Source organism: Populus euphratica, unplaced genomic scaffold (assembly GCF_000495115.2).
Source record: "Populus euphratica unplaced genomic scaffold, PopEup_1.0 scaffold32.1, whole genome shotgun sequence".
Classification (NCBI taxonomy): domain Eukaryota; kingdom Viridiplantae; phylum Streptophyta; class Magnoliopsida; order Malpighiales; family Salicaceae; genus Populus; species Populus euphratica.
Window position 1 is genome coordinate 1635494 of NW_011499861.1, and position 25301 is coordinate 1660794.

General features: G+C 34.0%; 2 protein-coding genes across 4 annotated transcripts; one reads left to right on the forward strand and one right to left on the reverse strand.

Moving 5' to 3' along the window:
- The first annotated feature begins 4369 nt into the window (after positions 1 to 4369).
- Positions 4370 to 6981, forward strand: LOC105124853 (ubiquitin-conjugating enzyme E2 4-like). Its single transcript, XM_011025003.1, has 6 exons — positions 4370 to 4593; positions 4708 to 4787; positions 5350 to 5464; positions 5586 to 5638; positions 5750 to 5878; positions 6681 to 6981. Exons 1-6 carry the CDS (start codon positions 4550 to 4552, stop codon positions 6809 to 6811), a joined length of 552 nt encoding a protein of 183 aa, XP_011023305.1. The 5' UTR covers positions 4370 to 4549; the 3' UTR covers positions 6812 to 6981.
- A 108-nt stretch (positions 6982 to 7089) lies between these two features.
- On the reverse strand, positions 7090 to 19488 carry LOC105124855 (ATP-dependent helicase BRM-like). Of its 3 annotated transcripts, XM_011025006.1 has the most exons (15): positions 19082 to 19488; positions 18777 to 18965; positions 16601 to 17908; positions 15149 to 16480; positions 14820 to 14932; positions 14477 to 14567; positions 14261 to 14347; positions 13362 to 13454; positions 13200 to 13283; positions 12910 to 13113; positions 11399 to 11641; positions 9736 to 11292; positions 9114 to 9647; positions 8663 to 8914; positions 7090 to 7961 (listed from the first exon to the last, which is right to left on the reverse strand). In XM_011025006.1, the coding sequence occupies exons 2-15, from the start codon at positions 18942 to 18944 to the stop codon at positions 7317 to 7319; spliced, it is 6711 nt and encodes a 2236-aa protein (XP_011023308.1). In that variant the 5' UTR covers positions 18945 to 18965; positions 19082 to 19488; the 3' UTR covers positions 7090 to 7316. The 3 variants fall into 3 exon arrangements, with proteins under 3 accessions (XP_011023308.1, XP_011023309.1, XP_011023307.1); XM_011025007.1 differs by having other exon boundaries at positions 14477 to 14564; positions 18777 to 19488; XM_011025005.1 differs by having other exon boundaries at positions 18777 to 19488.
- Positions 19489 to 25301: the final 5813 nt, after the last annotated feature.

A 25301-nucleotide genomic window follows, 5' to 3' on the forward strand; every position in this document is an offset into this window, starting at 1 on the left:
TTGTATTGATATATAATGTAAAATGTAATTTTGTAAACGAAGGGAGTCAAAGTGAAAAACACCTTAGTAATTTTTCTTCTTCTTTTTTTAATTCTTTTCTTTTCATTTTTTTAATTTAATTTTTTAATTTAACTTGTTCCTCTCTTTTTTTTCTAGATTTATTTTTTATTTAATCCTTTTTTATTTTATTTTATTTAGTTTTTATATAATATTTTATCCTTATTACTTTAATTTCTATTTGTTTAATTTTTTTCAATTTTAAATAATTAGGATTTGTACTTTGAGATTTTTTTGTATTTTTCTTCTATAAGTTAATTTTAATCTCATGACCTAAATTACAAATTTTATTGGTATGATTAAACTTTAGTTTTTAAGTATTTTTTTAAATTGATTTTTTTGTTTTAATTTTATCATTTAACATCAAGTTATTAAGTTTAACATCAAGTTATTAAGCTTTGAGTTTCATGATTTTTTTTTTTTATATAAGATTATCCTAATATTGTATCATGAATCATGAATTAATCAAGTTAACCTAGAATTTGAGTTTTTTTAATTTTTTTTTTTCATCATTTAATTGCTTAAGAGTTTACCTTCATTGTTTTTTTTCTTTATGCATGCTCATCTTAATCACACAACCAAACTATGAATTTAAAATTATGACTCGAATTAGGTTTTTATGTCCATTTTTAAAAATAATTTTTTTTTCAATTTATCCTTCAATATTTTTTTACTAGTAATTGAGCTTTTGATTTCTTTTTTTTTTTTATTATGAAATTATCTTGTTCTCAATGAATTTTTGCATTGTTATCAAATAAGATCATTGAGACTTTTTAAGAATATTTTGATGATATTTTTTCATTATATTAGCAAGTTTTTTTCTTTTTTTACCAATCATTGTTTTTTTATTGTGATTTACTTTTTTAATTATATTATTAAATTAATCAAGTTTATTAAACCTATTAGACTCAATGATCCAAGTCCTAGGTTTTCCTTATTTCTTTAAAAATATTATCATTACCTAGGCATATTTTTTTATAAGAAAACATTTGACTCGGCTTGCAGCGTAGTGCTTACCATGTATCTAGTTATAAAATATGCTAAAACAACATTTCATTGTAGTAATCCATAATAATATTAATTTTTTTCAATTTCATCCCCAATCTTCTTTTTAATTATAATATTAATTTCTTAAATTTTTTAAGTAAAGTCAAAATTCAATAAAAGAGAACTAGAGTGTAAAACACGAGAAATCTCATGTTTAGTGTCAAACTCATGTGATAAAGTACTTTTTAATTCACTTATTTTTTTTTATATATTTTTACAATCCTTATAATTTTTGAAATTTTAGTTTTGGTTTAAAAATTATTTTTATTTATTTTTAATATATATATATAAGAGAGGAAAGAGAAAATCATCGGACAAGAAAGAGAAAGTTATTATTGGTCATATTTTGATAGTCAAATAGCCAATTTTTATGTCAATAAGTTCTATTTGATAAAAGGAGCTTAATGATGATTTTTTTTTCTATAAACATGCCTAAAAAATAGATTGAGCCCATTTAGATATTTTTTTATTTAATTGCTTTTTTTTTTTGTGATTTTGAGGTGTTTGGAGGTTAGTGAGTTTAGAAAGTTTTGTTGTGGTGTTTTTTATGCCTTTTTAGGTAAAAAACACCTTGAAAATATGATTTTTGTTTTTAAAAACTTGAATTCTAAATTTTTATTCATAAAAAATGACCTGAAAATATTATAGTAGGGGATAAGTTATCTTTTATCAACCAATCACCCATTAAAAAAAAGAATCGATGACGTGCATTGAAAAAAAAACTCAAAACTCAAGTACACCTAGACTTTTTAATTAAGGCCAAGTATATAGGTTTAGTATGGCATGACTATATGTTTAGGTTATTTTTAGAGTGTTTTGCATATCAAGTTATCTAATCCCGCAAGCCTAGTTTAATTTTTTTACTATTTAATTTGTTAAATTTAATTAATTTAAATATTATTAATTTTAAATTGTTGATACTTGTATCCTAGCATGTTGGAATTCTGACTCGAACAATGTGGAATCTTGGTTGTTTGGATCTGGCCTAAATATCTGGCATCCTGACCTACCTAGCTGAATGGCCTGAAGTTTTTTGGTATCAACCATTACTATTATTTTTTTTAATAACATCCAAGTAGCTTGTTGCCATATTTCTTAGGATTTTTTTTTATAATAATTATAGGTGTCCAGATTACTTTACATATATTTTAACTAATTTTTTTAAAAATATTAAAATTAATAATTTTATAAATTTTTAATAATTTAAAAATTTATAATATTTAAATTAGTAATTTTTAAAAAGCAAATTCATAACTAGCTTGTTAAAGTAAACTAGATACCTTGAGGTTCTTAGGATTCCTTTCTTTTTTTAGATTAACGTGGGTGTCCGGGTCAGCTTACGCGCACCATAACTAATTCCACGAGCCCTGAAGTTAACGACCATGTAAGCCTACAGTGACCATCATATGAGCAATCAAGGGCTCGAATCTGAGACCACAGAGGGAGCAAACCCCTTGATCTCAAATCTTTACCACTTGGCCACCACCTAGATGGTTATCTTATGATTCCTTTCTTGTATTGCCTGTTGCTTGCTCCGTCCCATAAATAATATGTAACGTAATGATGCATTGCATCTTAAGCAAGATGATTTCACTAGATTCTTCTATATATATATAGCAGCACCTTCTGGGTCAAAAAATCCTGCTGTATGCTTTGCTTCAGTAGCTGGATTTCTCTATATTTTCAAAAGCAGCTCCATTTATGAATGCATGCGTGCTCCAACTGTTCACCCCCGTCTGTCAGGCCCATTTCGCCCCGGAATGTGAACAAAATTGGGAACTTGGTTGCAATATTAAGTTATTGACCCTTCTCCCCCCACTTGAAGGTGGAGAGAGAGAGAGTTAGATGCAAGGAAACGAAAGGCTGGGATGTGCCATGACATATATACCAGGACATGCCCTTATTCCAAATCCTGGAAAAGCAAACCTTTCTAGTAGTGGCTGAAAACACTTTCGTCTTTTGATCAATGACAGGAAAAGGTGAGGTTAATTAGCATCCCCAAGTGATCACCAAAATGGAAGGTCCAATTATCTTGATGTAGAGAAAAAGGCCTGATGAACACTGCTGAAAAACCCTTTTGCTACCCCACACGTTTTCAAGGAGAATATATTTTGTCAAATGTAATAGCGGCAGCCCATCGATTGAGAAAAGACGTCGTCAATGATTGAGTTTTTTCGCTTGTTGGCCTGTTAGAATGTTCATTGAATGGCGTGAGAATAAATTCGAAGGTCTGGTAACTCTTGAGGATTATGGGAGGGCATTTAAATGCTGCAGTGTTGTCTCTGTGATCAATGAATCTCCCTACCTCCATAGCCCACCGGCGCCATAGTGTTATTTGTAGCTCTTGGAAAAGGGTAAAAAGCAGGGATCCTAGCTAGCATGGTCTCCCCAATTACTACAAGGACCACCGGCACACACTAATTAAGGATAATGATGTATAAATATTGGATGGTTATTATTTTCCTCTTATTTTGTCGAGGAGGAATCTCGAAAATGACCAAAGCATAGACAGGGCATCCTAAATTTCCCACAAAATACATTGTATTAATTCCTAACATTTATTTATTATATTTGGAAGAGTTTAATTTCCACCGTCTCAAACTTTAGTTATCTTTGTGGACAAAAAGCCTAGAGTTACTATCATGTTCACCCATGAAAGGATTAACACTGAAAGGTTACAGATTTTTACTATTTTCTAAAATGTTCATTTTCTTAAAAACCGAAATCTTTTAAATTGAATTCAATCCAGAAATTTCAAAGAAATTTTATGTTTAAAACTATTAAAAATTAAATTTTAAATTAAATTAAATCTGTAAAAATGCTTAGATTTCAACTCCTCTAATTTACAATTTTTTTAAAAATTAATATTAAAATTATTTTTTTCAAAATATTCATCTAGCCCTGTTTTTTTTTTTAATATAAAGTAATAACTACAATGAGAGGTAATTAGGCTAATTCAAACTTTAAACACATTTACTTGGGATAAATTTCCATGGCCTTCATGTCATTATAGTATAAAGAACTAAGCTTCTTCTTCTTCTTTTTTGGCAATCGTAGATATTCGTGCTAGCTTACTAAGTTTTTAAACCGCAAAGATGCTATTAAGTATTACCAGTAGGGACGCAATGTAATGATAAAATAAATAGTACAAAGAATGATGGTAAAAATGAGAGGGAATCAAAAAAGTATAGCACACAAGAAAAAAGTAAGAAGACTATAACCGTCAGCAGCCCCGTTTTTTTTATATATATATTATTCATTATTATCCCTCGCTACTGGGGTATTTAAAGAGCAGCTTGATGTCCTAACCATTGTCGTTGCTTCGTCCTGTTGTACAAGCACAACCGTAACCATAGCCTTCTCTTCTTCCTCTCTCTCCCTCTTTTGATTAATATAGATATATCTTTGAAACAGTAATTAAGAAGGAAGAAACCAAAAGGAAACCATGTCTTCCCCAAGCAAACGCAGAGAGATGGACTTGATGAAATTGTCAGTCCTCTTATTCAGTTATCTGCAGTTGTTTCTTTTTTTATCAGTTTTTGGTTTTGATTTTAACTTCTTTTTTTATTCTTTTTTGGGTTTTGTTTGTTTGATTTTGAATAGGATGATGAGTGATTACAAGGTGGAGTTGATCAATGACGGTATGCAAGAGTTTTATGTTCATTTCAATGGACCCAATGAAAGTAAATCTTCAGTACCCTTTTTCTTCTTCTTTTTTTTAGCACATATTTATTTTCATTTTTATCGTCTTTTCTATAGGATAATTAAAGTGATTGCTTTTGTGGGTGTCTGTTATTCTTTATTCTTTTTTTGTGTGTGTGTGTTTATACAGATTTTGATAAATGAAAAAATCATCTGTGTTTTGTGTTTAATAGAATATAGTTAGCAGATTAACACCTCAGATGTTTTTTTTTTGGTGGAAATTTTAATTTTTGGATTTCTGCACAGTTCTCCCATTCAACTGTTTTATGCAGTTTGTATATCCTAAAAACTTAAATGCCTTGTGTTTCAGAAAGAAGTTCACTTCTAGGAGAACTTTTTTTTTTCATTGCACAATCTGCATTTTCTCAGACCTTTTTAGCCCAATTTAGAACAAGTCTAATCCTCAAATTCATTTTCTTGTTGAAACTTTCTTTTTTTCACTTCATGTCCAAATTTAATATACCAAACTGGGTATGGATATTTTTGGTTTCAGCAAAAATAAGCATCTTTTACCCTTTGCTCTCATGTGATGGATTACTGCAGGTCCTTATCATGGAGGTGTGTGGAGGATAAGAGTTGAGCTACCCGATGCTTATCCTTATAAATCTCCCTCAATAGGTTTTGTTAATAAGATCTACCATCCAAATGTTGATGAAATGTGAGTAAACCAAGTATGGAAACAAGAATTATGATTTTCTAAGCTTGGTAAATCACCACATTTATTTGCTTATAGAGGAATACTAACTGAAGCTTAACATATTCATGGATTCTAATTTCAGGTCTGGCTCGGTTTGTTTAGACGTTATTAATCAAACTTGGAGCCCCATGTTTGGTAAATATTTGTGTTAGGCCTTTTCAGATAAAAAAACAAAAAAAAGTTTAAGTCACTGTCGAGCTAATGTTTTGGGTTTACGTCTCACAAGTTGACACACTTGTTCTCCAGATTTGGTAAATGTGTTTGAAGTATTTCTTCCACAGCTTCTTCTGTATCCTAACCCATCAGACCCATTGAATGGTGAGGCTGCAGCTCTGATGATGCGTGACAAGCCTGCTTATGAGCAAAGAGTTAAAGGTAGCGATATCAGTATCTGAAATTGGTTGGTCAACTTTTCCTGTAATGAAACATGAGAAAAGATCTTGATTTTCTTGTTCTCAATCAATTTTCATTGATGATTCTACCCGCTCTGTCAAAACCCTTGGAGTGCACTAGTTCATCATGGCATACACAGCATCCTAGAATATATGATCTCTAAAGACTCAAATTTTAGAAAATTTGAGCTTTTCACCATTTCCAAAAACCTCAATTATCATGCAAGTTATAATGTTGAATAGATGCTCTTAAGAATTTCGCGACTGATCCTTGGAGATGACCACAATTGATTTCTATGTTGTGTCATAATTTGAAAACTGAACTAGCAATAGATTGACCTACTTCATTAGACTTACGGAGTGTTGTATTTGAGTAAAACAAGAAGCTTCGTTTCTTAGTTTGGCATGAAAAGGATAATGCTTTGAGCTGAGGCGCCCCCCCGATTAGGAATCTTGAAGATCTTAATTTAAGTAGAACAAAACTCGTTGTTATGATTGATTATTTAGGTATGCTATCACTGTCGAACCCTAAGCAGTGCTTCATCCTGTTTTTTCTGGTAATTCATCTTCTTTTGAAACAAAGTTGTGGACAAAATGAACTTCTAACTGATCATTCTCCAGGAGATGTATTATTTTGTCAATCAGATTGCATATCTAACTACTGAAGTTATTATACATTGGTATCTGATTGCTTCATTCTGTCGTGGATGTGTTCTCTGCTTTGTACTTCAACTTACTTTGTGCCAATTTAACGTAACCTCTACTTTTATTGGCTCCTCAACCAGAATACTGTGAGAAATATGCCAAGCCAGAGGACATTGGAGCTGCCCCAGAAGAAAAATCAAGTGACGAGGAGTTGAGTGAAGATGAATACGAGTCTCTCGATGATGAAATGGCAGGCCAAGCAGATCCATAGCGAGCTGTTGCATGCCTTGCCAAGCTGTTGTTTCTGTGCATATTTCTAGCTTCTGTTAAATCAATCCTAGCAAACGATCTCGTTTGTTGGGCAGGAAAAAAGAATTCCATGGCCTCTTTATCTGCTTCTTTTGTAAAGAAAAGCATGTTCATTTTCTGTTCCCAGTCTTTAAGTTTTTGTTGTCCAATCCCACCTTTTGCTATTAAGTTTAAGCTACATGCATGCATGCAAGTGCCACCACCTATGGTCATCAGCATCATGGGAGCCATCAGCGAAAGGAAGATAAACTTCAATCTATTAGAGGCATAGCAATAACTACATGGCGCGCATGCAAAATCTATGACTTTCTAAAATCTTGCAAAGAGCAGTATACAATGGATGAGCAATGGCCTACAACTATATTAAAAGCACCGGTTTACAGCACTGGCACAGGCCACTTGTACACTCTGCGGCTGAACTCAACTACAAATTTTTCCATTAAATTATACACTATCCTTGAGAAAAATCATAAATGGCTTGGCCGCCTTTTACCAGCATCTGTCCTCAACCTCTTTACAGGATTTGCCCAACCAACACTCCCCGCACCACCATTTGTTGGTTGAGGTTGATTCACCCACCCTTGCTGATGGGTATTCTGCTGGTTCGGTCTCGCATCTTTAGGGATTGAATTCAAAATGGGACTTGTGATATTACGGCCCATGCTAGGGGGGGAAACTGGACCACTTGATCCAGTTCTTGACCTCACAACTGACTTGTCCCGATCTTTCCTCTTCTTCTTGCAGATAACCAACTCCCCTGGATGCAGTGGAGAATCATCCTGCGGATATTGTTCTCGACTACTGCCACTTCCACTCCCGAGCCTTGTTTCCTTCTGGGGCACGTGGACCCTCCTTGTGTCTTCACCAGCAGGAATGGATCCTCGCTGCATTGGCTTATGGGTAGTGCTGTTGTCAGGTTCTACATCATTTATTGACTTGTGTCTCTTGATTAGACCAAGAGCAGCTTGTTTTGGAGATGGAGCTGAAATGGAAGTTGATGATGGACCAGAAAAAGAGAAAGTATCCCTCGCCTCTCGGAAATCTGTGTCTGGAAACGCAATCTTCAAGATATCAAAAAAGAGATCATGCACCTTTCTTGCTTCAGTTCTAACCTGCATGGTGTAAACATCCCTTGAGATTCTAAATCATTTTGAAGTTTGACCAAGAGAAATAATTTGAAAATAGGCATGATTGGGAGTTAAGGCAACTGATCGAAGCAATAGAAGAATATCGCATAATTCCATTATTCTGACAATTAGCCATTTGTTAAATGATATGCGGGAACGAAATTGGGAATTTTTATTCATGGATGCGAGGAAGAATTTTGGAATTTTCATTCATGGGAAAATTCTAAGAGGTAGGCATAACCAAAGGATAAGCTTTTTGCAAGCACAGTAGCTTCCAAACCTTCTGTCTTTTCCTTTAATGGGATAATAGATAAAAAGTTGAACTGCACCACATTCAGAGGTGATGCTTCCATAAATTTCCCAATTGCACCAATCCATTATGTAGATGTGAGAAAAAGAAAACCAAATAATTGGACATGTTAAAATTACATATCCAAAATTTCATGATGGAAAATTTTTAAAGATCTTGAAGATAACAGAGCACTCCAGAGATTGGTGTGATACATGGCTGGACACAAATTCCAAGCTGAATGATTGACAAATGTCATACCATAAAAAATTTCATCGAGACCATATTCATGCTTTGAAAGGGTATCCAAGATATTGTCAATAGCATTTTCCAGAAGAAAATGTTGAAAAGAAGAGAAGAATTATGTTTAAGCGCAAGTTTGGATGAGAAATCATACCTCATGCGAGAACCCATAAAATTGCATTGCACCTTTTAACATGAATTGCACGTCGAACACGAGCTCCATTACTCCACTATACTCCAACCTGTCAACACGCTGTTCAATCTTACGTAAATCCAAAAGATTAGTTCCAGCACCACTTATGTAACCAGGATTTTCAATCCTCTTCCACAAATCAGCTAGAAGAGGTACAATTTGTTGCCCTTCCTTGTCTATTCTCCTTTGAAACTTGCTAATAACATTTTTACACTGCACAATTGAAACTTCTAGTTAATATACAGAAATACGATGTAACTTGAAAGACAAGTGTAAAAAAAAAAGGTCTACGTTAAAGAGGAATACAAAAAAAATAGTGCCAAGCAGATTTTGATTTTCTCCTGTCAAGCCCTCTTTTAGACAAGTATGATTTATCCAATTATATTAAAATAATAAATGAACAAGTACATACCCTTCTCTGGATGACATCAGACATCTTGTTGCCCAAAGTTGAAGCACCACTTGTACTTGGAATTTTACCATCCCAGCTCTCTCTAGAGTGTTCAGCAGCATCCTCTGCTGGAGCAGACTGCAAATTCAATCTGCTAGATTTTGGTGAAGCCCGCAACTTAGATGTTTTGGCTATTCTTCTTGAAGGTAGATTTCGTCTACTTCTTGAGGAATCACTCTGATCATGCTTGAATCCACTGGGCTCTACTAATGCTTTCATTTCAGTATCACTCTTCAACTGTGCTTGATATTTATTATCCACTTGGAATGGCAACAGAAAAGAATCTCCACGTTGCACATCATTGCTAGACTTTTCCTCTGGCCTTTCAACAGTGACGCGAGGTCGAAGCCGAATACTACGTTTTCGTTTTATTTTAGGTTGTAGAACCTGTTCATCTTCACCTTCATCGCGATCATGTATCCAACTTCCCGATTGTTGGTGATCCATGTGAGAATCTCCAGATACCGCAATCTCCCCCTCTTCTAATTCATCTGGCTGTAAAATATTAATGGAATAGTAAATGGATAGCAAAACCGACCAAGTCAGTAAACGAAGCACACGTATAGAGATAGAAGAAACATACCTGTTTCTTGGAAAGTGAACCTGGTCTAGCTTCTAAAGCAGAAAGAGACCCGAATTTCTGAGGAGAAACAGGAGAGATCATTCGTGTCATTCTTCGGCTGTCAGATGATGACCCTGAGGAGCCAGCTTCATCTAGTGCATGATCATTTCTAGTGCTTTCCACAGCTTGCTGATACTCATAGCCCCCATCACATGCTGGACCATCATCTTCTGATTGGTCCTTATTAACAGGTGGTGCCCCAGCAGCATCACTGGATTCATCATCTTCAAATTCTCTAATTTCTCCCTCTTCTTCATGTGCAGAATAACCATTTCTCTCATCAGAACTTGCCTCAGAATAGTCTCCAGTTTCTTCATCAATTTCCTTGTAATTAGGAGACTTTTTCCCTTTTGGCCGCCCCCTTTTTCTTTCAGTTTCCATTTCACCGGATGCCATACCCATACCATCAGCAAAAAGGATCGCTTTTGATGGTTTCTTTGATAAGACAGCAATAGTAGCATCCACTTCTTTTGTACTGGCTCGAAGCCACTTGGGTACCTGGTCATACCTCGTCATCTCCTCAATCCAATCAAATTCTTCATCCATTTGATCAAATAACTCAACCTCATCTTCACTCCTGGCTATCATGCGATTTACCTCTTGGAGTGATGGAACATCATGCAAAGTCTCTTGATATCGCTCTTCGTCATGCAATAATGTCTCTAAAGTCATCCGCCTTTCCTCGTGTGTTGTTCTTTGGTCAAAACGTCCAGCATTGATAACCTCATCAGCCATGTCAATCTTGTATTGCTGGATATTGTTCCTTATAAGGCTCTCAATAGAACCCATATATCGATCCTTGCCAACAAGGTCATCTTCTAGATCAACTGTACCTCCGCTTCTTAATTCATCCTCCTTTTGACAGCTAGAAATTTTGTTAACAACTGCTTCCATATAAATGACTTTGACTTCCCTTGTCTGTCCAATCCGGTGGGCTCTAGCAACTGCCTGTTCCTCATTCTTAGGATTCGGATCAGGATCATATATGACAACTGTGTCAGCAGACTGCAGATTAAGACCCCTTCCAGCTGCACGAATACTAAGCAAGAAAATAAAGCAGTCTGAATCAGGGCTATTAAAGTCCACAATAGCTGATTCACGATCTTCAAGGCTAGTTGTTCCATCGATCCTTCTGTACACCAGTCGGCGCCATTGCAAGTATTCCTCTAATATATCAAGAAGTTTTGTCATGGTGCTAAAGAGTAGCACCCGATGGCCTGTTCTTTGAAGTTTTATGAGAATCCTATCCAGAACCCACAGTTTTCCACAAGATTTAACAAGGAAATCCTTGGATAAGTCGTTAAAATATGGGTAATTAAGCAAAGGATGATTGCAAGTTTTTCGGAGCTCCATACATCTGTTATTTAAAGTTCTATACACCTTAGCCTGGTATGCTGGATTTTTTTGAACCCTGCGCTTCTCATCCTCAGGGTCAACTCGGATAGTGCCAGTAGATTTGATCCAATCATAAATTGTACTCTGTATAGCAGACATTCTACATCTCAAGACAATGGAAACCTGCAGTATAGCCCTACATTAGAATCCACCGCTTGAAGACACAGCACTATGTTAGAATCCACAACATGAAAACACCATGATTGATGATGACAAATTAATGTCATACCTTGGGTGGAAGTGAACCTTCCACATCTTCTACACGACGTCTGAGCATAAAAGGCTCTAAAATTTGATGAAGTCGATGAATTATGATAACCTTCTTTTCAGTCTCAAGCCAGTCATCCTCTCCATCATGTACAGGAGCTTCCCTTTGAAAGGGCTTCGAGAACCAATCATGAAATGCTTTACGATTATCAAAAACTTCTGGTAGAAGTAAATTCAGTAGCGACCATAGCTCCTTCAGGTCATTCTGCAGAGACAAAAATCAATCTACGTAAAGTCATTGCCAAAATACGTTGTTGAGGAAGTTAAAATTGAATTTCTGAACCATTATTCACAATCTAGCTTCATACATGTCAAAGCAAGACCATCTAATTTTCATTTGTAAACCACAGAGATTCCAATCTCTTGATCATTACCTTGAAACCTTTTCACAAGTCTTATCCAAAATGTAAGAAGACCAGGAATCATAATATGTGCAAACAGAAACATATCAGCAGATGTAACAGGTTCTCTGATGGAATGAATTTTTCCTTGCTTTCCTACAAAAATCATGAAGTGGGAAGACAAGGACATGGATACACTAGTATATCACAAACATCCTAGTCAAACACCGCCATGTTTTGCAAATCTTGCTAATTCTCCATTTTTAAAACTTGTATCAGGAAATGGTGGGATGCTTGGATACTATGAGCCTTAAATGAATTTTTATTTACTCTGCTACATGTCAGATAAAGTTGGCAGTTTGATTAAAAAAATCTCTGAACATCAATTTTTTCCCTTGTGTACACTGTTGGAACATTTTTACCTGCTCTTAATTAGTTTAAACAGAATTTCGTTTAGAAAGGCCATGCTTGCATGTAGTAGTTCATGATTTATAAACATATTTTATGCAGCTAGAATGATTATCTGGTTAACGTAAGGTTCAGTAGAACAACAGCCTTTTTGTGAACAACAGTGAATGCACAGCAGCACACTGATATTAACAAGAAAGATATCAAGGCTGCATTCAGGATAAAAACACAAAACAAAAGGTGGAGAGAATAGAAAATTACAATCTTATTGTGCTTGGAAGGAATTAAAATGTAAAAACAAAAAGGTGAATAAGGAACAAAGAACTGCAGCTAAATATGTAATTGTCCTGCAAAACAATGCTGATCTATAAAATCAAACATGAAAAAGGCGTATCTATGTAAATCAATCTAGTAAAAACTGAAAGGATTTATTTTCTTGCATTTGGGAGAAAGAAAATGAACCCTGGGAGAAAATTTTGTCCCCGTCTTCCATGGCTCACTTTTTCACTCTTTTCTAAACAGAAGTAATCACCTATTATTTCTCCAATTTTCTTCCTGCTTTCACTCTTTACTCCCATCTATCCTCTCCCAATCACTTTAAATAGCAGTCAGACCATGGAAGCCCAGACTACAAGACTGTTTTGTGGTGATAAGTTTTCCCAGTCACAGATAAGCATCTGTGAAACAATATTGTGTAACTGTAAAACAGACAGCTTTAACAGACCTGTAATGGTGTCCCTGTGAGAAGTAAGCGCCTCTGGCAGCGATATCTATCAAGATCACGGGCTAAAACTGACTCCCTGTCCTTCATTCTCTGTGCCTCGTCAATTATGATGTACTTCCAATCAACTTTAGAAAGTTTTGACCGGTCATACATGATGAACTCATAAGTTGTCACAAGGACATTAAATTTCATGGCAGAAACCTCCTACAGAGTGCCAGCAAAAGAAAGCTCAACAATTCATCATAAATCTGAAGAACGAAAAACAAATAAAGTAATGGTGGTTTTCTTACTTGGGTAAATAATTTTGCGCGCTGATCCTTTCCACCAACATAATAAATGCAGGACACAGATGGCAGCCAGCTGTGCAGCTCGCTCTGCAGCATGAACTCGGTCAGAAGTCAAAAGGCACTAGAAAAACCATACCATTAAATGTGCAACCAACAGCAACTAACCTTCCAATTCACCAAAACAGCATTAGGAACAATTATAAGATGCGGTCCATAGTTTCCTTTGAATTCCATTAGATAAGCAATCAGTGCCATCACCTGCATAGGAGCAAAATTATCAAAGAATAGCAAGTCCACATTAAGAAAAAATGTTCATTATGTCATCTATAATTTTTTCTAGTTGACTACCAAGCTGCCAAAAGAACTGAAGGAAATGTGCCAATATGGTCACTTTTCTTAAGCAAAAGACCAATATGTTCATTATACAACTACCACCTCATATATAAGAATTACTCCCTCATTCTTCTTTTCTTGACATGTATAACATTAGCTTTTAGGGTTTCACAGTTAATTTTCTCAACACTTATAATTTAGGTTAAAACCTGCAATTTTATCTAGTTACTCCTTTTCTTATATTAAAAACAGGGTTTTAGAGCTAGATTTTTATGGCAATAAGTTCCTTTGTACATGATCAGTTAAAGCTCCAGGGTTGTTAAATACTCCTCGTTATTTAAAAATGAACTTTTTCATAGGATACATACCTTGATATTATTTAATTCATATGTTTTTAATCATTGACACAACAGATTCATCTTTTAATTTATTAGATTTTTATCCTCCTAAAAAAGGTTTACACAATTTTCAATTGGTAATGAAAAGTTTCATAGGGTACTTTAAGAGCACATAAAGAAATAAAATCCTTTAAAATAAATTTATAATTGAACTTATTGATCAACAAAAAATATGATGGACGTTATTGGTCTGTTGCTTGTGAGAAGTGAACTTATTAATAGTTTTTCCAAGAACAAAGGATCCATATATGTTTTCAAATCTTTCATTTTTTAGAAAGGATGTGGTTAAAGGCTTAAGCTTCCATAAAAAAGAAGCTTAAGCAAGAAACTTACCTGCACAGTCTTTCCAAGCCCCATCTCATCTGCCAAGATTCCATTTAATTTGTTGTTATACAAAGAAAGCATCCACTGCAATCCAACCTGGTGGGGGGAGGACCAAACAAACACACAGAGATCAGTAGCTTAAGAAACTTACAACATAATAAGGCTTGAAAAATAGCAAAAAAGAAGAAATAAGATAAAAAGGTACAGTAAACTTTTGTGACCTACAAGCTGATAGTCTCGTAAGGTTCCTGTTCGTAACATAGATGGTTGCCTTATGACCCTTTCATTCACTGCATGGGCAAGATTGTAATATCTGCTGACAACAGGGAATGACAAAATTTTAAACTATTACAATCAAACACCAATTTTGTGCAGGAAGAAATTATGGAAGTCAAATTATATGTACATGAAGATTGCTTGTTAGATACATTTTGAATAATATTGTATTGCATTAAAAGCCTTCATCTCTTGGAGCCAACCAACACATCGGTACTTAATAAATCGCTTGACCAGTTCACTCCTCTTCAATGTAGGAAAAATGACAACATAACTCAAACAAATAACTTACTTGTTAACAGATGAACTGTCCCTGGGTGCATTCATTTCCATAAACCGGTTTCTTATCATTACTTCCTCACTAGTACAAGCTGCAGCTGCTCGTACTTCTTCTTCTGATAGGCCCTTTAATTAACAATAAAACTAAATGAAAAGGCAGTTTGAAACAATACATCACAGGAAAATTATGAAAAGGAAATTCACGCATCAGAAATCATGAAAGAAAAGGGGGGATTTTTTGTTTGATGATAAATGAGGCATGTAGCTTAATTGTGCGAGAAAAATGTGAACATCGAATTGGTGGGTTGCAGAGAGAGAGAGGGAGAGAAGAATAAATCATGCCTGCAGTCGAGCAGCTGCGGCGGCGGCATTAGCTGCCTCCTCCACTTCCTGCTGATTCTTAGTAGCTGTTATTTTACCACCCAGCTTATGAAGATATTCTTCTGTCTGGGTCAAGAATGATGAGAGCACAGCATATCTCTCAGAAGCATCGCCTGAAATGCTAGTTTGTTGCTCCAACAACATTTCTCTGTACCTTTCAACATCATTGTTCTTTAATGCCTCCATCCTTTTATTTCGGTCATCATCCTTTCTCTTTGAAAATTCCCTCAACATTCTCTCATGGTATTTGGCAACTCCTCTGTTACGGGCAGTGCGTGAATCACGGATGGCCCAATGAGACTCAAGAAGTTTCTTGCGCCACTGCATGATGGATTTCAATTGCTTCTCTCTTATGGCTTTCTGAGAGGCTTGTACCTGTCTCGTCAGCTCCATCCTTTGACGCTCACATAGCCGAACAAACTTCCTGTATAGCCTGTCAGGCATTGCCATGATTTCCTGTTGCTGCTGATCAACTTCATCCCTTAAACGTGCCTGTAGATCTAGAAGCTTTAGCTTTTTCTCTTCAATCTGTAACCGCAACACAAGATCTGGCCTAATCCTTTTCCTCTCTAAATTTACTGCTAGGATACCATTGATTTTCTTCAAATTCTCTAACCTTTTCCTGGTAAGCATTTCCACACCTTCCTCAAAAAGAAGATCTTTGACATCATAGGCCAATGTTAGGTTATTATTCGTGTTAACTATCCCAGTTGACCCAACAGAGTCGTGTTTCCTAGTAAAGAAAGGAAAATCAAATAATGGTCCGTGATACTTTCTGGTGGAGCCAGAATCTTTTGTCTGGGGCACAGTGCTCACTTGTGCAGGTTTCTTAGCTTGTGTAGCATCAGATGCAGGAAACTGTGGTGCAACACCCTTTCCTCTATCTGATGCAAGATCACTTATAACAGGAGCTTTCTGAAGTCCATGCTCACTCTCCTGGTCTGACTTGACAGAAAATGTAGCAGTTTGCTGCTCTTCCTTCCCAGAAGCCACCAAGGGCATGGGTTCCTTCATCACAGCCGGTGCCTTTTGCATATTAATGGTTGAGACAGCTGCTTTCTCATCACCAGTAAAAACTTCCTCTTTAGAAACATTCTGTCCATTCATAGATGGTATTGCTTGTAAATCCTTATCATTGGACTCCGGATGACTTGCTTGTTCTTCAGGAATCTTTCCACCTGGCCTGTCCTGATTACTTCCTCCTGCAGGAAGAAGTTGCTGCTGCAGTTGCAGCTCAAGGGGTGGTGGGGCTATAGCTCGAAGAAGCTCTTGTGGAAGAGTACCTTCTCCTTTCTGTCAAGCAATTAAAAAAAAAAAGTATGATCTGCTGAGTGCTTATTGAGTCAATTGAAGTTTTCACGTGTACATGAAAAAAAAAAATGTAAAGTGGCAAGTAAAAAGAGATTTCCAGACCTTCAATCGCCTAAATGCTAGAATTTGTGCTTTCAGAACATGTGACTGCTGTTTAGTGAACCCAGTGCGCTGTTGTGCCATCTGAACAGCTGGCCCACCTTGTGAAGTGAAGCGGTTGCCTGAGCCTCCTTCAGTAGAAGGACCAGCAGATTGTGGAGAAGATCGATTCAGTTGCCTGAATTGCCGTGCCTGTGAAGTTTCTGGGCTGTTCAATGCATTTTTTGAAGGCAAAATCTGATCCACACCTTGGCCTGTGTTTGCAGGCATTCCATTGCCAAGCATAGCTGTCTGTCGAGGAGGCGCTTGGTTCTCTCTGCTGTGAAAAGCCTGCTGCTGCATTGCGAGGTTGCTAGGGTTATTCACCATGCCTCCACTGGAAGTTGAGCCAAAGGGACCAGATGGAACAGTTTGCCTGGCTTTCACAGTGCCAGACTGCCCAGAGACATCACTGGATGAATTAGCACGAGGAGAACTTTCACTTGCAATGGATGGAGAGGCAACCTGCGGCTTTGACACAAGGAGATGTGATGATTGCGCACCAGGATTACTTTCATTTGCCTTTAGTTGTGCAGCCATCCTTGCCTGCATGAATGGAATAAGCTGAGCCATCAAGTTCACATTTGCAGGTTGTGAAAGATCAATGTTGCGCTCAAGTGCCCATGCTTGAATTGCTTGTAACTGTGCAGTCATTGCGAGATGGTTGTTTGCCATGTTTTGGATGGTATGTGGGGCCTGCATGGGCCTCGTAACATTTGCAGGCATTAGTTGTCCAGTGGCGGGAGGCTGGAGTGGAGACTTTTGCTCATTCCTCTGATCAGAGGCTAGGTGCTGACCTTGTTCTACCTGCTTTTCACCACGAGAAAAATGGTCAGATGAGTTCTTAGAAGAGGATGCCTGAGCCTGATTAGCTGCCTGCATGGACATGAGTTCCTGCATTTTCAAATTTCCCATCCGAATGTCCTGATCCTTGCCAGCAGGAGGGCCCAGCATTCCTATTTTAGCTTGTTGCTGAGACTGCATTGCCAAAGCTGACTTTTGTTGGGCAGCCTGGAAAGCATATTGAAGATATGCCTGTTGCATTGGGTTCAAAGCCTGTTGCTCAACACTTTGATTCCTATTCTGTCCATCCTGCGAGGAACCATGTTGTCGAGCCAAATCAAAAAATTGCCTGGACTGTTGAGGCGTTTGCATTGAGCCTGGAGATGAAGCAAAATTGTTCCCTACTGTAACTCCTTGAAGAGCCCCAGCTTGATAAGAAAGAAGGGCTTCATTTCCTTCAGGTTTTCTAAGTAATTGTTGCTGTAATGCCTGCATGGACAGTTAAGAGATATAAAACAAACATACCAAAAGTTCACCTGAAAAAGAAGATTCAAAATCCCCTTGCACATGAGGAAATCTTAGAACTAAGGACAACAATCATTCAATTCACTAGGTACACAAATTCGGATTCAGAAACAAGCACGAAGATGGTCAACTGAACATTAGAATCACCATTGCACTTTCACATTGCCAAGAATCTAAAGGAGAAAGCACTGTAACTGCATGCATGATGGATCTACAGGTCCATTTTTATGTCAAATGCACCATATACTTTCAGTAACAAAACAAAATGGAAAAAAAAAAATAGTTCCTCCATCCATAATTGCAGCTCAAAAATGAAAGCCAACAAAACACAACAGGCAACTGCAACCATAAAATTAGATGGACTCCACCATGAACATCAACTACAATACTTCTGACCAATAACTTCATAATCCTAAACGAAAAAAGGGTTTTCTTTATTTTTGTTAAAGTTAGAAGAAGAAAAATAAAATCACAATATCCGCATAAACTAACAAAGAAAACAAGAGACATGATCAACTATAAATTGCACATCGCCCAGATAAGGAATGCCAAATGGTAATACAAAATTCCCAGTAGCCGACCCCGCGCTTAGTTGTCATTAGTCTTCAGTCTTGAAACAAAACCTCAAGCAAACATGGATACTTAATTACACCTAAAAATAGTTTAAATGACCTAATCTTCTCCTAAATTAAATGCATGCCTAGTTTGCCTCATCCAAACTCATGATTAATCAAAAATTCAAGTTAATCAATCACATTAATTACAACTAGAATTCACTTATCACATGTCAATTAATCAAGTTTGATAAATTGAAAAACAAAAAACCCCTTACCTGCCTAGGCTGCTGCTGCTGCTGCACTGAATCGAACCCCAACTGAAGGTTCCATACAGCAGCAGACGAAGACGAAGAAGAAGGTGATGCTGCAGCGGATGAAGTGGACCCCGCACGTCCAGCCGGTCCCACCCGACTGGGCCCACCTCCACCACCACCGGATTGCATGCAAATTTACTCTATAAACCCCTAATTAATCAATAATTATAAACAAAAAAAAAATCATGCCCGGACAAGAAAGAAATCGAAAGATAAAATGTTGTTAAAAAATCCCTCCAAGAATTTGAATAAAGCTCCGATTTTACCTCCGATCGCAACGTTACAAGAAGAGGGAAAAGGAAAAAAAAACAAAAACAAAAACAAAGCTTGCTTCCTTGCTTGCTTTTAGTCTGTCTGTCCACTTTCTCTCTCTAGGTTTCGAATTTTCTCTCACTGCAAAAAAGGCGAGAATATCGGTGAAACGAGGAAGAATGGATCCAGAGAGAGAGGGAGAGAGCGCGAGCAGATGATTATTTTTCACTCTCTCACTGAAACTTGTTTTCTCTCTCGCGATTGGATTTCGAGAGAAAATAAAAAGGAAAAGGAAAGTCTTAATTTTTTTTTCGGGTGTTAAGAGTCAAACAAACCCTAAGATTTATTGGTTTTATTTGGGGGTTTTTATTTTTTTATTTTTTATTTTTTGAACGGGAAGGAGTAAATTGGGGTTGGTACCTGGTAATGAGTGAAGTTTTTCTGCTTTTCTATTTTATTTATTTCTTCTGTTAGAGTGGGGTCCACGTGACGACTACGGTTGCAAGTTTACTAAAAGGTAGTGTAGAGGTTTAACCTTTGATTTTGGTTATAATTACTATTTTGGTCCTTTACTTCATGGAATGTGAGATCTCAAAATATCTGTCTGGTTCCTCGGCGTTCCTTCCGATTGAGTGTGAGGATTTTTTATAAAAAAAAGAATTTGTGAATTTTTAAACTAAATTTTAGTTTCTCAATAATAAAAGTATTGTCAGATAATTTTAATTAAAATTTACAAATATATAAAAAATTAATTTAAAACAAAATAAAAATAAAAAATTTTAAAAACACAATTGGACTATAATAATAAACAAAATCTTGTTAAAGTCTTATTGTATTAAAAAAAATTAGCATTTATTTATTCATTGGTTTCACATATATAAAAAAATTTATGTAAATATAGAAAAATTTTATGAATGTACCAATTTAAATACAATTATTACTATAGAAAGACTTTGTTTTTATCCTAAAAAAATAACATTAAAATATACTTTACAATTAAAACAAACAAAAAGCCCAAACTGCTACGACTTCTTGTCTGTTTAAGAGAAACACCGTATGTTTCAAAATCACATCGAGAAATACTTTACGTATAGATTTATGGAGTATATATCGCTCTCCTTCTTTTTCAAAGCTTACATTGGTGCTTGCTACAGTTTTTGCTTCTGTTTTTATTTTGAAGTGTTTTTAAAAATATTCTTAAATTAAAAAAATATTAAATTAATATTAATTATTTTGATTTTAATATAATGAAATCAAAAATAAATAAATAAATCTATTATTTATTTTGCTTCACAATCGCAGACGCTCCTTACACGTTATGGAGTCGTGGACCCTGCTGGCTGGCTGGTGGGTTTCTCATGGAACCTTCTTGGATCGGTTTTGTAGAGGCACTGCACTAGTTTTTATGCAAGGAACTAAGCTTTGTTTTTTCCCCTGCTTGGTCAGCAGAAAAACAGAAAATTTAATTAAACTAAATAATTAAAAATTAAATTATAGAAAAAATGATTAAATTGATTAAAAAAATTAAAAACAATAATGAGCTGGCTAAATCCAAATGAACTGTATCAAACCGGACCGGTTCTAACCGAAAGTTAAAAAAGACTGGGGTATAAATATTGAACTTTCTTTCTTCCCACCCTGATCAGACCTGGTCGCCGCGCCCCCAACCGTCAAGACTCTCTCTTCAACTTTCTTACTCTCTAGTCCGCGTCTTTCTTTCTCTTTGAAAAATTGGTCGCAGTACTCCTTCTCGATAAGTCAGATAGCGGTGTTGTTTGGTTCCAGTAATCGAGCGCCGCTATTCATAGATCTGGAGTTATATTCTATTATTGATTTTGTTGCCTTCTTTCATAACCTTAGCAGCGAGTATCTTGTAAGTGTATTTAGCATATCATTTTTCTGTCAAATGTCAAGGAGGCCATCGAGTCCAGTAGTTGTTGATCTGCCCACGCCAGTGTAGTCTTTACAATTTGCTTGGGATAACTGCTATAAGAGAGTAGCAAGGGCAGACCCGCCCGAAGCAGGAGCAAACCAAGAGCGTCTCTTCCATCTTGAGATGGTGATTCGGTCCAGCAGTGGTGATGGTGAAAGCATCAGAGGCAATAATATGTTTTTTTTTTTTGTGCTTGTCTCAATGGACAAAGATTGAGTCTAATGAAGGGAAACATTATCGCGAGCGCAAGATTATTTCTAGCGCAAGATTAATCTGTGTTGTTTCTTCTTCTATTTTTGGTTTTTCAACAGTATAAATCAAACCGGATTGGATCAAAACTAATTGGTTTGAACCGGTTTAATTTAATTTCGGTTTATTTTTTAAAAAATTGATTTAATTATTGTTTCTGGTCAAGAATCGAGCTGAAACGAAAATATTTACTCCCATGCAAAGGTGTCCTTATTTGCTGGTGTGGAGGCGTGATTATTTAGCGGTATTTTTAATTAAAATTATTTAAAAAAATAACTATTTAATTAAAATTATGATGAAATTAAAATTGAATAAATAGTAATTTAATATATTTAATTAATAATAATTTTAAAATTAAGATTATAAAATAATTTTAAAAAATATATATTAATATTAATAATTTTTAATTTAAATATTGTAAATATAATTATTGCTATTATATCATGAAATAAATAATATTTTTTATAAAATATTTTTTATTGTTCCATTAAACCATTTACAATTTCATTACATATAAAATTTATCCGATAAAAATTATAATTTTTATGATTTTTTGAGCGTACAATAAAATTATATAAAATATTATCATGAATAAAATTAATTTGATATTACAATATAACTTAATTTAATTCATTCTACACTGATTTTTCAAGAAAAAAATATTATTTACATGATAACACAAGTGAATTTAATTAACTCTAAATTAGTTTTTTTAATATATATACACACACACAAAAATAAACATATTGGAAAAAAAAATTTATGATTTTTTGAGCGTACAATAAAATTATATAAAATATTATCATGAATAAAATTAATTTGATATTACAATATAACTTAATTTAATTCATTCTACACTGATTTTTCAAGAAAAAAATATTATTTACATGATAACACAAGTGAATTTAATTAACTCTAAATTAGTTTTTTTAATATATATACACACACACAAAAATAAACATATTGGAAAAAAAAACTTACATAAATAATGCAAATGAATTGCCCTGTTCATTGAAACGTTGATCGACGAAAAGTAGCCTGGAGCTGCTTCGTCAAATCGCGTGCAAAACATGAATTATCATGAAATCCATCTAAAATAAATTGTGTTTTTTATATAACCAAACATAATATCTGTTGTAATTGCTTCAAACATAAAAGCAACCATGCAAATAATTAATTAGTTTTTGAGTCACATGATGTTGATTCATCTTACCCTTTCTTCTCAAAACTTCGACCCAAATTGATAGATATTAGATTGCTCGCAAGTGTTATGTTGCATGGTAAACTAAACTATTTTTCAGTCCAAGAAAACATATGTTCAGTAAACGGATGTATTTAAAAAAAATGATAATTAAATTAAATTAAATTAATAATATAATATAATAAATAAATGATAATAATAAATAAATTTAAAAAATTATATTATATTTAGCTTAGTTAATATATAAAACTCGTGACTTGTCACATAAGATCAGTATAATATTATAAAAAGACAATACCATCAAAAATTAATTATAAAAAAGAACTTGAAAGTAAATTCAAATTAATCTAGTTAAATTTTAACTCGTGATTTGAGAGTTTAACAAAATTTTAGTTAATGATTTTTCGAGGGATAAAATGAAAAAATTAATAAAAATAAAAATAAAAATTAGATATAATATAAAATAAAATAAACAAAAAATATTAAGAGGGTGCAATCATGGGCCACTCAAATGAGGAGTTCATGAGTAGTGGAGAACTAGAGCTTATTTTTACTTGTTAAATTTTTTTAAATAAATGAACAACTTGTCATTTATTCTATTTTGAAAAAAAAAATAGTCAACACCTAACCCCTCACAATGAACAATATATTATCTAAAAACTAAGATTTTGCCACCATAATTGTTGATAAAAAATCAAGCCTATAGTTTTTTTTTTTTTTTGCTAAAAAATCTAATTTTCAAGCTATTTTAACTAGCAAACACCTTATAACACGCACAAACTATTACACCAACTCAAAATACATAGAAAATGGTTAGAAACTCAAAATTAAATATGTTTAATTTTGACTTTGTTAGCTTAAATCTAGTTTTTCATACAACATTAAAACTCTAAATAATCATTACAAAGCTTTTATCATCTCATGAAACCCGTGAACACCAAGAAATCCCATTTTGATAACAAAAAATGAAGTGGAAGACGACTTCCTTTCATTGTCGGAGTTCAACAACCTCTCTTTTTCTTATTTTTCTAATCAGGAACTAAAAAATAACGCAAACCAATTTGTGTATCGAAATTGATCTTTTAAAATTCAAGGGAATCTAAATTGTTTACATACCAACATTTTTAAATGTTGAGAATGTAAGTATATTTTTCATGTAATTTCTGACGTGCTATCTATGTTTGGAGTTTTTTTATACTAGTATTTTTTAAAAAAAATTTGACCCTTGACAAGGAATTCACATACAATTAGTTTTTAATTAAAATTAAATTGTATAAATAAAACTTTAAAAGATAAAATTAATTATAAAAAAAAACCAACATGTACACATTATTTTATCTTACGAGTGTGTGAATGAAATGAGCTCGACAATAAGCACCCCGTCTTTATTTAGTTTTTTAAACTTAATAAAAGTGTGCATGTCATGTATTATTTTTTTCTATGTCTATCTTTAGGGTTTAAGAGTCTGTTTGTTTATATGATTGATTCTATATTTGAAGCAACTACAGCTAATCAATTATTTGATAAGTACAAAAACAAAGTTAAATTTTGATGGGATTCACTACATATTGTGTTTAAAAAGCAGGAGAATGGAAGTAACTCAGTGCTGCTTTTTCACCTATATTGTTCATGTGAATATTTTTTTTTGTTTTTTAAAAAACCAGTATAGTGAATTGATTTTACTTTGGACTGTTCACGTGAACGTAAACAATAATTTTTTTTTTAAAAAAATAGTTTATGACGAATTAAATTTACTCGTACTGTAATCTCAATTTTATTCTTGATAATATCTTACATAAGTTTATTGCATGCTCAAAAAATCACGAAAACTGTAGTTTTTGTCGGATGAATTTTGTATGTAATAAAATTATAGATAGTTTAATGGAACAATAAAAAATATTTTATATAAAATATTATTTATTTCATGATATAATAATAGTAGTTAAATCTACAATATTTAAATTTAAAACCACATATATATATATATATTACATATTTTATAACCTCAATTTAAAAAACATTTTTAACCAAATATGTTAAGCTGTTTTTTGTTCAACCTCGATTTTAATCACAATTTTAACTAAAGCCGTATTTGTTTCCCAGAAAATAGTTTTCGGGAAACCACTTTCCAAACTTTCCTGTGTTTGTTAGCCATTAGGAAAGTTGGTCGATGGAAAACATTTTCCGATTAACAAAAAATACTTTTCAGTCAATGAAAAATACTTTTCAGTCAACGAAAAACACTTTCTGGTCAACGAAAAATTTGACTTGGTTTTCAGAAAAGTGTTTTCCTTTTTAGCTGTGTTTGTTTTCCGGAAAGTAGTTTCCAGGAAAACACTTTCCAAATTTTCTTGTGTTTGTTTTTCAGAAAATGGTTTCTGGGAATCACTTTCCAAATTTTCTTGTATTTGTTTTCCAGAAAATGGTTTATGGGAAATCACATTCCAAACTTTATTGTGTTTGTTTGCTGTTAGGAAAGTTGGTAAACGGAAAACACTTTCCAGTCAAAAGAAAATTTGGTTTGATTTTTAGGAAAGTGTTTTCCTGAAAAATTTGGGAGGAAAACACTTTTCGAAAGTTGTGAAAAATCTAGAAATGTCATTATTTGCTGATTATATTAAATTTGATCCTCAAACTTTTGATTGTTATATATATTTTGTTTTGAATATTTATTTTTCAATTTCATCTCTTAAAATTTAATTTTTATATTAACTTTGGTCCTCGTTTTTATAATAGTTATTTGCTTTTCTCCTGTTAATTTTTTATTGAAATTTTTTATCTATAAAATTTGGTCCTCATTCTTTTGATTGTTACTTATTTTATTTGAAATACTTTATGAAATATTAATTAT